The sequence below is a fragment of the Prenolepis imparis genome, unplaced genomic scaffold, assembly GCF_030444845.1.
Source record: "Prenolepis imparis isolate NDT839.2.m4 unplaced genomic scaffold, iyPreImpa1.0 SCAF_1, whole genome shotgun sequence".
In the NCBI taxonomy this organism is placed as follows: domain Eukaryota; kingdom Metazoa; phylum Arthropoda; class Insecta; order Hymenoptera; family Formicidae; genus Prenolepis; species Prenolepis imparis.
The window spans coordinates 5,284,251-5,299,677 of NW_028141159.1; the positions used below are offsets into that span (position 1 = coordinate 5,284,251).

Below are 15,427 nucleotides of genomic sequence, written 5' to 3' on the forward strand. Positions count from 1 at the left end.
AATTAAAATATTATAATAATTAATGGCCTCTTTCTATTACAATTTTTGCGAAAAAAAAAATAATCTGTAATTAAAACTGTGGTCGGAGATTCTAAGAATGTTGGTACAATTGAAGATATAAAAAAGCGAGCCAATTAATACGAACAGTATCGAATTAAAAGGGTTTAAATAACGGTTGCCGTGTTTAGTATCTTTAAATGCAACACGCTGGGGTCGCGAGCATTTTCCCGGAGAAAATGTGTGTATCGGAAAAAATAACGACGAATCCACGAAAGGAGATAGACGTAAACGAAGAAGAAAGACAAAGGTACAAAGGTATGGATTGAGAGGAGAAGGGAGGAGCCATCGGAGAGTCGCAGCCGCGCTTCCGACAGATTATGCTAACGAGACAATCCCTATGGTATACCGGAGGAGCGCACAAGCTCACTCCACCCCGGGTCTCTTCTTCTATTTTTCCCGTTCGTTCGGCGAAAGATTCCGCGCCGCCGCCTGCTCCCTCAGTACCGAAGAGACGGGAACAACAGGCGTATCCTGGCAAACGGAATCGTCATGTAACGCTTGGATAAAAAAAGGGACAGGGGAAACCTGTCTCGCGCACGAAAAAGTGGAAGAATGGAAACATCGTGGGATATTTCAATAAAGTGTTTCGACTAAGATGAAATCTCTCCGACTAAAGGAGCCGATAAACGAGTAATTAGGGACGAATTAGAATATCGATCTTTTGAAAAATGGTAACGAGATGAGATAGGCATTGAAGCGGTCCCCCTTCGATATCTTTTTCACTTACACAGATTATTTGTACTACTACACTCTCTCCGTCTACAGGAAGATTTTATTCTCCTCTTTTTTTTTACGCAGCGACATTTGCAACGTGCTTTGAACTTCTATTGAATATTCCATCTCCTCGAGAAGGGGAGCCCGCTTTATCGTTTTTTTCCTCCATATCAATCTGCGGCGTATTTTCGTGGAAACGTGGAACGTTCGGTAATCGTGGCTTTTGCTCTTAATTGCGCAATTACGCACCCTCCCTTTTTCACGGCACGACGACGTATCTACAGTGATGCGCGGCACAAGGGAAACTCGCGGCATTACCGGGAGCAGTTTGCGTCTCGGCTCTCTCTAACTTCTATCTATTGGCGAATTCTCCGTTTAAGCCAAAATCAATAGGCGCGTGCTCCGATCTGATAAGTATCCCGAAGAGAAAGCGAGCGTGAGAGGGAGAGAGAAAGAGAGGGGAGGAGGAGAGAGAGAGCTATATCTTTCTCTCATTGAAGAGAATCCTCTTGCTTCGCACACATTTATTCGCATCGCGGGTTTAAATATATCTGTGTATATATGTATATAAGTGTATATAGGAAGTATATGTATTAAATTATACTCGTTTCTCCTATATAAACCTAATTTCAACTAATGCGAAATCAATTTTTATCATTTGAGTTTTGCATTTCAAACTAATTCTGATAGATGTGAGTCGATATTAATTTTTTACTATATTTTTAAATTTCTGATTTGGGAAAAAAATAATACGTGCGTCGGTTCGAATATAAAATATAATAGAGAGATACAATAGGAAGGTACACATCAAAATCTCTAATATAGATATGTAAGAGAGAAAGAGAGAGAAAGAGAGAGTATATATATAGTTTACAATTCTCATTTCAAATTACTTCGCACTGCGACACAGTGTTCCCAAGTTTACACACGGTCACGTGCCATCTCGTTCCATTTAAACACGAGCTTTGCTGTGTTTCGTTTAACTCCTTCCTCCTCTCCTGCAAGCATCCCGCTAGTGGTGTTTTTTTACGCCACCTCTTTTCTCGTATGGCCGTAAATCCTTCGTTACCGGAACTTTTTAACGAAACTGTAATCCCTTCGGCGTTCTGTATTTGTCGAAAAGATTCCGTCGTCGACGCGCGACACGTGATGTAACTTTCGTGCCTCCCCCGCCCTCGCGTGCTCTGTCTTATGCAATTCCTGGCGGTGAAACACACGCGTGTGCACGGGCGAACGCGTTTCCTGCCGTGCAAGAATCCGTGGAATTTTTCGAGTTAGCTCGCTCGGCTGTCGCGATCTGAAAATCCGGAACACTTTGACAAAAACAAAAAGGTCGGACATTTAATCCTCGCGGAAATACGGAGTAATTCCGCTGTCTTTTTCCCTCGCCTCGAACAGTCGCTCTCCCCGGCTATTCTCGATTGTTTTCTGTCTCTTTCGGGGTCCACGACCTCCTCTTTTTTAAATTAAAACAGAACTTTTGTTCGATTATATTATCTTAGTTTCACCACGAATCACTCTTGATTCATAGTCATCTCGAGAAGAGATTGAATTAGGAAGAACGAGAATTGTTTTAATATCGATATTATTCTCGAATGTGTATATAGTAAAAAAGAAAAATTATTCTTCAATTAACAATTTCAGTTTCAAGTGGACTGTGAGATATTTGATGTCAAATATTGAAAATTGAATCATTTCGAAAAGTTTTTAAACTTTCGCGAATAAAAAATTCGAACCAAAACTGAAAATTTGACCATCGCAGTTAGGGATGATTTCGCGGATTGTTCTCCGTTAATCTCTGGGCTTTCAATGTTCCTGATTCATTTGCGCGCGAGTTGCGTATCGTAATAATTTTGCTATCGCAAGCGCAAATGTTACCTTGATGACATCGGCTCATTGTCGCAACTCACGCTAATAGTCGCTTTTGCCCGAGGCACGTCTGCCTATTAGCATACGCATTCGAGCGTGTCACGTTTCTTGCTGCTCCCAACCATTTCTCGTTCGCTGAATTTCACATGGAATGGAATCTCCGAAAGTGCTTCTGTCTTATCCTTGATAACTCATCTTCTTAACAAACCGCGCGAGAGCATTGTTTCATTAAGCGTCTTCTATAGATTTTTCAATATTTATATATTTTTATCAAATAGCAAAAAAATCACTCTTGGATACTTTCAAAAGAATCATCTTCTTTACGTAATGTTACGGCTGCGAGTTTTGGATGCATTTTGGGATTTGAATATCCTCAGCTGAAAACGATTACGAAACAGTCATATATCCGCGATGCTTTCGAGAATTGATGGTCATTTTGGCCCGGGAATATTCCGCTATCTCGCGAAAACGAGAGACCACCGAGGGAACACATTTTAGATTCGCGATTTCAACGATACAGAGGCTTCCTCTTGGGGAGGAGAAAGGGCAAGCGAAATCCAAACTCTTTGAATTGGCGGATGGCTCCGCGGCTGCCATTGTGCGGGTGGCTTACCGTCGTTTTTCCGGGATAAAGTGGGTATCATCGGATACTGCTCGACCCGAGTCTATCGCCCGGAGCCGTCCTACGGCTTTCGAGGCTCCCTTAAATTAGACACGGGGGAAAACGACGCCCGGCTGACTTTTATAATCGCTTTTTTAATATTGCTCGCAGAAGCAGTCGCCTTTAAATTCTGCGTAACTGTTTTATTAGCGCTTGTTGGGAGCCGCTTATTGCGCGACAGAAACGCCTGACAGTCTTATTGGCTTTTAGCGTAACGACGTCAGACTCGCAGAGACGCGGATTTATTAAATTCTTTTTATCTCCACTTTATATATAATTTTTGAAAATAATTGAATAAAATACATAAGGTTTGATAATTCATAATAATTATACATTATACAATATATTTATATATTTTAATGTACATAAATGTAGACGAATATATACCTATACAAAAATTGATAACTTGCTCGATGAACTTCTAATGCATCTGCTGGGAAAGAATTTCATGTCTGCCAGCGCAATATCGAGAATCGAAACTATATATTTTTACGCGAAGATGCCTCGCGGCACAATTCTGCCTTATGTTAACGTAAACGGAACGATGTAAAACGGGAAGAGAGAAAAAAATAGAAACGAAATTGATTCCAGTCGTAGTGCAGCCGCGAGCATCACGGCAATCTTAATTTCCTGGACGGATGGTGCGTGATAATTTCGATGAAAAATTCCATCCTGCGCACGGTGTAATTAACGAAGAGATAGCAGACCGCGCGGGCGCGTTTGTAGTCCTGGCTGCTCGCGAAAGGACCTAATTAATTAGATATCCTTGCGACAAATTGCTAGAATTACACTTCACTGATTACAATTAGACTCGGAATGAAATTCCGGCGTAATAAAAGCAGGGCATACTATACTCGCGTTATGTATTCTCTCTCTCTCTCTCTCTCATTCTCTGCTTTGCACTCATGCGTGAGTACACGCACATTTTTCGCCACTCACAAGATTTTATGAAAAATTAAGCATAGTATCAGGATTCCTTCATTAGAAAAGAAAAGGGAGAAAACTGCAGAGAGAACAATGCACTGCCTGCAGAAAAAAAATAGAAATAGGTGCAATTGTATGAGCGCTATTTTTTGCTATTAAATGAAAATTTTTATTATTGCATTCTTTGGGATTAATATATCAGAACATTATATTAAATGGGGGAAGAAAAAAAAGAGAAACAATTTAATTTAAAAAAATCATAAACGAGAGTAATAAAAGGATGTAATAGCTTGGAAACAGCATAACTGGGATATAGCAATAAAAGTAGCGGTTTATATGAAAATATATTTTACCTAATGCGCGATATACCAATTATTCTCCTATCCGATTATTACTTTCAATAAGTTTACAATGTTTTTTTTTTCCCCGAGAGATTTTCGCAGCTTTTTTCTTCCCTTAAAGCGAAAATTAAATTTAGTTAATAAAACGGCCGAGGATAGGGTCGGACGCGGGAGAAAGAGAGCGGAATGAAAGCGTGGAGAAGCGAGGGAAGAGATTGAAGGTACGACGATGCGAGGGTAGAAACGGCCCGATGAGGGTAGTCGTAAAACCGACCCATGAAAACCGGGGATCTGGCGTCCGGATTACGACTGCGAGATTCAAGAATTTTTCCATTTATCGCCCTTCTTGCATGAACGCATACAAGAATTCGATACGAGAATATGGGTGGCTCTCTCTTTGCTCTTTTAGATCGGCGGAAGAGAACGCGAGGGGCGAGGGGAGGAGGGTTGCTCCCCCATCCTCGACCTACGCCTTGAATATCTAATCGGCGGCGTGCTGCTCGCTCATGCATGCACTTGGAATCGGCGGCGAATCGTGGCGATGCATTCCGCGAGACACACCACTCGTCAGAGATGCCGCGCATTCGTTCTTTCCTTCTCTCTCTTTTTTTTCTTTTTTTCGAACGTTCGCGGTGCATCGCATTTTTCGACGCGCGCGATGCGATCGCCTCGTCGTAATATCCGGCGAAATTGAAAAGGATGAAACGTAACACAACGCAAAATGCGTTTGTTTTGTTTGTCGTTTATTGTGTTCGATACGGAGAGTTGAAACTCGCAAATTGATTGCAAGTGCACAGTAAATCTTTTTTTCAAATTCACCATTCACTGCTATCCGCGTTTCATTGTGTTATACTTGCTAGATATTTTTTATCTGTTCTTTAATTTATTTTTTTTTATAGTTTGACTCGAAAGCTCGACTTATATAATAAAGCCAGTAAATATAGTTTTTTAAAAATATATTGTACTTACAGTGCGCTTGTCTTCTTTTTTAGTAATTATTTTGTATAATTGATAGGAGAAAAAGTGACGTAAATTAAACGTGTCACCTCATTGTGATGTTTCAGGTCAAATCACCCCGGAAGTTTTGCCCGAATTCTTAGCTCCTTTGGAAAATCATACGGTGATCCAAGGTCGTGACGTCTTCTTCACCTGCGTCGTTAATCATCTGCAAACGTACAAGGTGCAATTTCCTATTTCAAACAATTCTTGTTCGTATATTGTAAAATAAAAAGTGTAAAAAAAGATCTCGCGTGCAGCATGAATATTAAGAAATTATCTGTCATAAAACTTATATATCGAGACTGATATATTAATAGAAACATGGAGCTCTCAGATTTCTTTCCAATTATATAACATATTTATAATAATGATCATTTTCGCGCGAAAGATGCTGTTATCGTGTATTTTTGCTCGAAGCAGATGACAGAGTTATACTTGTTAAAGCGCCACAATATGTACTTCTTCGAGTTATACGCTATGCTTCACTCGAATACTATTTTTCATATTCTTTCTCGAGTCTGACTATATCCTGTCTATTACTACTGCGAACATCGATACGAATTTATTATATATGTATATATAAGTATCAGAGAATTTTATATCTCATTTTAAATATAAAAGCGTATGCATCAATTTCAATTAAAATTAAATTCACTGTTTTTGTTCTTCAATTATTCTTCAGTGTATCAATTTTGTTGATTTAAACATAGCTCAAATTTAGCTGCAAATTTAGTTTAATTCTATGTTGGTATAATAAATTTATTAAAACAGTTGATGTATTAAATATATTTGGATAAAATTCTCAAGCGACAATTCATATTTCAATTTATCTCGAGAAATAACATTCGTATCTTTCCGATGTTATACAGGTAGCCTGGATAAAATCAGATTCCCGAGCGATTCTGGCGATACACACACACTTGGTGGCACACAATAATCGATTAGCCGTGACGCACAACGGGCACAACACGTGGAAGCTGCACGTGTCGAATGTCCAGAAAAACGATTCCGGTACTTACATGTGTCAAGTCAACACCGATCCCATGCGCAGTCAGGTGAGCGTCTTTTTCGATGCATTAATTACAAAGATTTGTGTAAACTCTCGATTCAAAGATTACCGTAGCATTGTCGAATAACGTAGCAACATATGCGACAATTTTTTTCAAATTACGCACAGTGTTTCCCTATATCTTTATATTTACGTATATTGTTTTTTCTCCCTTTTCTCCAATTTTTTAACAATACCCGGGCGCCCGCATTTTTCGGAATGCCGCAAACGCAGCTTCAAACGGTATTATCCGGTACGGTGGAACGCGCTGCGACGCGCATCCGTAATAACAACGTATCTCTGTTAAATTAATTTCCATTTACCTTCCACCCGACGCTTTATTTTTCGACGGCGTTTCCGCGCCGAAATTACGCACACGGCAGCCGTTACACGCGGCTTTATCGATTTCCATCGACAGAACGCGGCGTCGAGCCGCACCGTACACGACGTAATTCGATTAAAAAGATCGAGGAAATTTCGCGAAATTTCGCCAGATCTGTTCGCGGACACGGAGGAATTTTTTAAATTCCATACACAAGCCCGACCATAACTTTTTAACACGCGCTTTTTCTTTATCGACCATTATTACGCGATGTAATATCGATCGGTCTACAGCCGCAGCTACTTTTCATAGTCAACGCATAAAAGGAGATTATTTTATTTTATTTCAAGTACAAAATCGTAAAGATACAGCTCATTCTTATACACAGATTATTATAGATTTTATCCTCCTCGAATTCCCGTCTGCATCGAGATTAAAAAAAATTTTTTCTTCCAACAAAACATCAGCTGTCACAAGCGCGTCATCGTAAACATCATAATTCTGAAAGTTCTTTAAAATTTAGGATAAATAGTCTTTCTCGTGCACAGAATGAAATTATATTTATACATATTTCAAATATTTAAAATAATTTTTATCCACATAAATTACTTATATTATTATTTGTACAATTTTATTGACAAAACCTGCAGTCTTTGAATTAGCTTAGTGATATAAACGTACAATATTGACGCAAAGGGGCAGTTGCATGGCAATTCCACTCCACAGTGGAATAACGTCGCCGTCGCGACTCGACGTTGTCGCGTTGGGCAACTTTAATTATGCAGATTTTCGGCAAAGCTCAAGCTACACGCGCGTTTGAGAAAGCGCGCGGAAAATTATTGCCGGCGACGGTGGTGCGGCAGGTGCACACGTCGTACGGCTTCGAACGACTGTTTCCCCGAGACGAGGAGGATCTCGGCTTTGCCGCTCCACCGTTGCTAGACCTCTCGGCCGCTCGAAATATCCCATCGTGCCTTAAATCCTGAGCCCCGTGTGTTGCATTGTCTCACAGTCGGCCGATGCGAGATTATTTATCGGTCCTACTTACACCGCGGTTTTATCCGTTCAAGATGCGCGTCCTTTAAACCGTCTCTGGCCAGTTGTTACATTCTTCCGTAAACTAACGCTCGGAGTTTGCAAAAAAGTATGAGGATGCAATTTAAAAGATTTTTATCAGTTAAAATATAAAGAGGAAAGTACAAGCTATTTACTACGTTAATAAAATTATTAATTAACTTTATGTGTATATAAAGCTTATTCCTATACATACATATGTATAATTCTACATTCTACATCCGTGTCTTCTTCAACCCCTTTTCTTTTCTCATATATACACACACATATATATTATTGAATTCACGTCTACCGTTTGTACCTACGACGAGCACTTTGGGCCCTTTATCTCGCGGCAGGGCCGTATATTGCATCGGAAGGTTTCCCGCTTTGCTAGTCGCATTGAATTCCATAGGATGTGTGCACCGCACCACGACCAGTAAATTTCACGTTAATCCATGACGCACCGGCGACCGTCACTCCTGCCCGACCAGTACGTGCCTTGGGCCGTAAAATGGTGCTTTTTTTACACAGTAATGTACGCCACAAAACTCTCTAACATGGTTTAGACTGACTGACTGACGTCTTGCGCCAGCACAACGCAATCTTTTTGACCTGACGACCTGACGATGATGAAGTTAATGCTAAACATTGTACACATGCGAGATATTATTATAGATATTTGTAATATTATTAGCTCAACATTATTATATCTAATTATCGTTCATTCTTAAATTACTTGCGTGTTCTGTTCTTTGAATTTTGTAAGATTGAAACTGCTCTTGTGTAAATATCTTGTATGATTTAAGTCTTAAAATTTATTTTTGTGTATAAATTTATTAAAAGTTTTTTTATTTTTATATTTGAAACTTGATCCATTAAAACAATATAAATTGTAATATTAAAAATTTTAATTAATAGAAGCCTACTAAACAATTTTTTAATCAATGAAATTTGATAAAGATGTCACATTTTCTACTTTTATAATTAGAAAAATTCTTTTACACTTTTGTAGGAAAAATTATTGATGTTGATTTATACATAAAGATTATGGAAGAGAACAGTATAACACAAATACGATATATTTATTGTTTTGCAGGAAAAAGTACAATCAAATGTTTTAAAACAATAAATTTTTATTTTAATCACATACGCGGTCAAGGCTCGACTTTCGTCAATTATCAGGAAATTTTATTTTTCATCTCTATATGTTTACACCAAATAAAATATAAAAAATTTTACGTTTGCACTACGTTATTGTTATTGCTAACAATACTAACTGTAGAATTTAAATAATACTTCACTTTAATATTAAAATATCGTTTTGTAGCAGAAAATTTAAGTATTTATTTCATTGTAAATCATATATTTTCTTGCATGTTGATCTCATTTAATTGAATACGTACACAATTCCATGTCTAGTAAATTCTATATTCCCACACATTAGACTCGTGCGAGAATACCCTCATCGCGTACGTGCACAGGACCGTAAAACAATGTGCTTTTTCTACTGCAAGTAGTTCGAGTCTTGTCTCTGCCAGACCACCTTAGTATGTGGTCTCTTTACGGGCTGTTTATCCCGCATAAAGGAATTTCGATTTTTTTAACTCTTTGATCTTCTTCGCGCTCATAGTATGTTAAAATATAATTAATCTGTTCTTATCCTTTTGATAGAAACGATTTTAATAATGAGATAACTCAACTATTGTTACACAAAGAACGCAATAACAGAAATTCTTTAGTAACATTTGATATAGATTGATTCTACAAGTTCAAATGATTTTTAAATAATGAATTAGAATAATCACTTGTTATGATATAAGCTATAAAATTAAAAAATTATAGTTTATTTAAGTTATACAGTATGCATAATTATAAAATTCTTAGAATGTGATTTTTAATTTTTCTTCTTAAAATCATTCTCTCTTTAAATTTGCTCTTTTTATTAAATATCAGCTTTTATAGTATGTATTTTTCTTTCTGAAGCTTTTATAGAGCTCATTTTTCTTTCTCAAAAAATTAAGCTTAAAATGATAATCTCAATCTCAAATTTTCATGCGATATCTTATGTTTCTTTGTTTCAGATGGGATACATGGAAGTAGTGGTACCGCCCGACATAATGGACGATGACACTGCAAATGGTATGGTTACTCACGAGGGAGGTAATATAAGATTGCGATGCGTCGCCACTGGTTCACCGAAACCTACTGTCAGTTGGAAACGAGAGGACGGTCGCAACATCATTCTCAGAGTAGATGGACAGAAACAATGTAACTATTTTATTCAATTTTACAATTTTCTAGCTATCTAATCGTAAGATTCTAACACAGTCTGATTATATAAAAATTACATTTTTTTAATTCAATACAAAATTTATTCTTTCTAATCGAGCATATTGAAAATGAAGGATTTAATTCTGATAAAAAGGGAAAGTATTATTTAATTTTTAATTAAAAATTCCTTTTATAATAATATCAGATTTTAATAATAATAATAATAATAATAATAATAACGTTGGATCGATCTATCTAGAATTGAATTAACATTTAAAGCCTCCGCTGTGCTTGATATCATTATCGTAAATGATAATTAACGTTCGTCACAATGTAAGAGGCATTCAATAGATATGCATTAGCGAATACGTACATTAATGGATTCAAATATAATCGAACTCAAAATGTAACACACAAACTACTGTACGGTCCATGCTCTGATGAACTTACATTCACTTACCGTTGATATTTTAGAATATGCTTTGAATCGCGATTCTCACAGAATCTGGTATTCTCGTAAAATCGAGTTATCCGGGATTCCTTTGAAACCGCATATTCTGCGAATGCATTCGGCAAGATGACTATATATTTCGCTAGAATAATAACAAATTCAACAGAGTCAAATAGTGCAAATTACGTTCGTCTGGAATACACGAACTGAGCACAATATGTAAACCGGATTTATTTATATAGCGTATTCCAAAGACAGCGCGCTCCCCTTTATAAACTTTTATAACATTTATAGAATTTATATAAAATCAACAAAATTTTTTTCTATTCTCTATTATAACATTTGCAAAAAGTTTTGCAAACTCGGGAACTTTTTACGTAGTAATATTTGTCATATAATACATAAGAATGATTAAATTTCTAGTTCAATTTATCTTGTATTATGTTACCATCACACACAGTAATGGGCTATGTATTTCGGTGAATTCCTTTGTGCTCATTTTTCATCATAACCCTAGTATCATGTAGCCAATTACGTATCTTTTTTTCAATTATTTGTTGGTAATTTTATATTCTCGATTTCAACGATGCTCATTGATTTCAGTATAATAATGACAATGTGCGTATAACGTTATATTGAGATGCAAAAATAGTGTAATAGGCACGCGCTCGAATTTTCAATGCATTTGATTTAATCAAACGAAAACTTTGATGTAACATTTCACTAGTTGGAATCACACTAATTAATTATGTGCTTGATGTTATTATACACAAAGCAAAAACAAACTTCGATTACACATCAATTAAGTTCTTTTTTGCATCGTGGTATACGATTATTATTATACTATCAATACGTTGCACTTTCACTCAAAATTGCATTAGAATAGTTGTCAAAATTTTCGCCATTTGATCAAATAATTTCTCATTCAGTTTTACAAAAGTAAAAAAAGTGTATTTTTTTAAAGTTTTAAAAATATTTTCATGTAAAGTTAGTCGATATTTGGACTTATGTATTTTAGAGTATTTTAGAGAATTTAAGATTCGCACGTTCCAAGTGTTGACATCTGACCTGATATAGGATACACGTTGGACAATAAATCCTAACTGTGAAGCAAGCGTAGATGTTGCAGAAACAGGGTCATAGTTGACGCACGTGTATGCCGACACGGCTTCTTGCTTCTCGTTGTCGGTCATCTTAGCTTTATTATTGAATTGCATCCTTAAGTGCCGCTACGTATCCAATGCAGGATAACTTATTTAATGCGTCAAAGATTATAGGAACTATACTATAGTAACAAATAAATTGCAATTTCTGCAATTTTCTTTCTATATTTAATGTCAATGCAATTATGTAATTTTATTGCAGAAAAGAATACGGCTTGAGATGGAAAATTGAAATCTAATTTCGAATACAAATTTGTCAAACGTGTAACGATTTTATTAGATTATTTTTTTTTTTTCCTTTTTTTGTTTAGCTTTTTTTATATTGTGTTTACCAGCTGTTCATCAATTTGATAAACTGTCTAAACAATTATAGTTATGTCATATTTCAATATTATTTGAGCATTTAATTATCATATCTTCGTATCCTTGACATTTCAACCAGATTTTTCTTTATTATTATCGATTATTATTTATCTTTTGAAAGGGTATCAATATCAGTCGTGACTTATTATTTTTCGCTTGGCATTACATGAAATGTGCATTATAATTTATAGGAGTATGCACAATATGAGGTATAAGATTGAAGTTTGATTTTATCGTTAATAAAAACGAACATAGAAGCTACTCGTCATAAAGATAAAAAATTCTATCTACGAAATTCTATCTGTGATATGCTCGTTTGAGAGCATTAACGATATCCACGTTTTTCACTTCGTTAGGCCGGATTTCGTTCGAGGGGAGTCAACGATACGCATAAAGCTTTCGGAAGTCTCAATTCGCGCTAACGATGATTCCGTCGATTCTCTAATTAAGATGGTCGTGCCGACGCGGCTGGAAAAGTGTCGGAGCGATAAAGTGTCGAGGCGCATCAGCGCGGAATAATCGATCGTCTCTCGTGCTTACCGGGCCCGCCGGTAATTAATTACAGCGCGAATGGTAATTTACGCGCCCCGCGGCAAATATATAAGCGCGCTCCCCCCCTACAATGCACATGGGGGTGTATGTCTAAAACCATAAATTACGACGCCAAGTTAAATCGCAAAATAAATAAATCGATAAATATATATATATTGTACGCCTCTTTCGTCTCGATATCCCTCGTCGCCCATTATCGTTGAAACGTCACCGGATGCGTATTTCCGTTTCGCGAGGCGAAACGTCACGGAAACTTCACGTTGACAGAAATATTTCACAAAGATTTATTTAGCACGTTCCGCGGATTGAGAGAAATTGTAGAAGAATTGTTCTAGTTCATAAACTTGAAGTAAACTCGTCCTCGCGATTAATCCCTCCCGGAGGGATTAAAGTTTACAAGGGTTAACGACCGTCGTGCGCGATGTCGAGGACGGCCCGCTTGTCGTTCTTCGCGAGTTAAAGTGCACTTATTGACCGCTCTTACAAGCAATCCGCCCACGTCACCCCGGTAATCCCGGATCCGCTACGCAGAGTACATTCCGTGTACAAGCAACGATCTTGCTGGAAGGACCTCCGAATCCCCGACGACCTGTCCTCTTAGCGTCATTCTCGCTCGAGAGATCAGCCGAGGAGCTTTCGCGTGAAAAAAAAAGAAAAAGAAAAGAAAAAAGAAAGTGGACGGGGAAAGTGCGAGGTAGGTGGAGATGGAGCAGACATAAAAGAAGAAATTCTCCGATCGTAATCGTCGCTTCGTGCAGTTTTCGCCCTACGATTGTCACCGTTCCCCTTTTACCTTGTCCCGCCCGTTCGTTCGCTCGCGTCAGTCTGATCTTCGAAGCGTCGTAAAAATAGACACCCAGAGGACACCCGGGTTGAGTCTCGTTAAACGCGGGGGAGGTCCTCGAGATCGGCGGAACGGATTCGCGGGCGAGATTGAGAAGGACGAAGTATAACGAACGATGGCGTGTGAGCGAGAGGTCGTAAACGTCGCCCCTTTCCCGCTCGTCTCTTCGCATATCGTAAGAGATGAAATGCATAGGAGAAACGGGGCCACTCGTCAGGAATCGCGATTTCCTCACCTCGCGGATCCGTCATTCGCTACGACGTGACTCCTTCTCGGCGACTAAACGACAAGTCGAAGGTTTCGGGGAATTGCGGGATTGGATACGTTGTAAACTTTTATAACACGCCTTTGGTAACGACGCTTGAAATTCAATGCTCTTCGAAACAACGAACCCCTCACTCCGACTGCATTCCATGAAAATTTAAATGGCAGAATTTTCTTGGACGTAACTTTTTTTATATTGATTGGATAATGGAGAACGCGAAAGATCTTAAATGTGTGCTATAAAGACGCGAAAATTATTTTAACTCCAATTAAAGCTCCGCTTGAAAAAAGTAAAATTTTTTTTAAGATACTTAAAGAAAGTATGAAATATTATACTAGAAGAAATTAAACAGTGATTCACCAAATCGCGTAGTATTTTATTAGTTTGTTAGAATTATTATTTAATTAATTTTATATGTAATTTTTCGGCGCTCAAAAGAAATAATATATTGCGACCACGAAATACATACGTATTATTTATAAATTAAGGATTTTACTATAAGAAACAAATCCAATAATGTAGCTGAAACACACTTTTTTGCATTTCTCTTTCAATTTTTATTATTCAGTCACAAATGTCGAATGTCTGTCTTTCATTAAATTATTTTGTATAAATATAGCTCGAAACTATTTCTAAGACGATTCGATATTAATGCTCATCTTTTCTCTACGGCAGTTTCTTAACAGAACTATAGTGATCCCAGCGGTGCCATACAAATTTCAGTGTAATATCTCAAACATAATTCTGTCATGTTATCTCGCTAGTGCTTTTAAAAATATATCTTGAAAATATATCTATAAAAAGCATATACTATAAAATGATTCTATGTAAATGTGATTATACTCATTTAAGGTTATAGTAAATTTCATCAGAGAACTCGTTCATAATAGTGAAGTTATTAAAATGTCAATCCATTTTAAGGCATGTTAAGTCGATTCTTGCAAGTATCGTTGTCTCTTTTCCGCGATGCTGATTAGCTGCCTCGATTCGCGTTGTGACAGTTTGTTCAAAATAAAATTAAATAAAATAATATGTTTTAAATAATATGTTAAATCAAATAATGTTATAAATAATATGTTATAATACTTCAAACTCGATTAATATTTTTGAGTTATCAGCTGATTTCTGTCAAAAAATATTAATCGAATTTAAAGTATTATAACATATTATTTACAACTTATTACTATTTAATATTTTTAACATATTATTATTTTAAAATTTAATTAACAAATTAACGCTTTATTAATATTTTTTACAAAAATCAGCTGATTAAAACGTTAATTTGCTAATTAAATTTTAAAATAATAATATGTAAAAAATATTAAAATACATATATGTTATAAATAATATATTATAATACCTTATCCGCGATTAATATTTTTTGACAGAAATCAGCTGATAACTATCAAAACTATTAATCGAGTTTAAAGTATTATAACATATTATTTAAAACATAATATTTTATTTTATTTTATTTTGAACAAATTGTCAAACTACTAACTCTCGCGATGACAGCCTCTTGAT

General features: G+C 36.6%; 1 protein-coding gene across 1 annotated transcript in view; it reads left to right on the forward strand.

Moving 5' to 3' along the window:
* Positions 1-15,427, forward strand: part of Dip-lambda (Dpr-interacting protein lambda) — a 155,918-nt gene that overhangs the window by 127,151 nt on the left and 13,340 nt on the right. Inside the window, exons 5-7 of the mRNA XM_083050786.1 lie at positions 5,634-5,749; positions 6,438-6,623; positions 10,076-10,262. Of these exons, the coding sequence (XP_082906912.1) occupies positions 5,634-5,749; positions 6,438-6,623; positions 10,076-10,262 (489 nt within the window). The remainder of the gene's footprint in view (positions 1-5,633; positions 5,750-6,437; positions 6,624-10,075; positions 10,263-15,427) is intronic.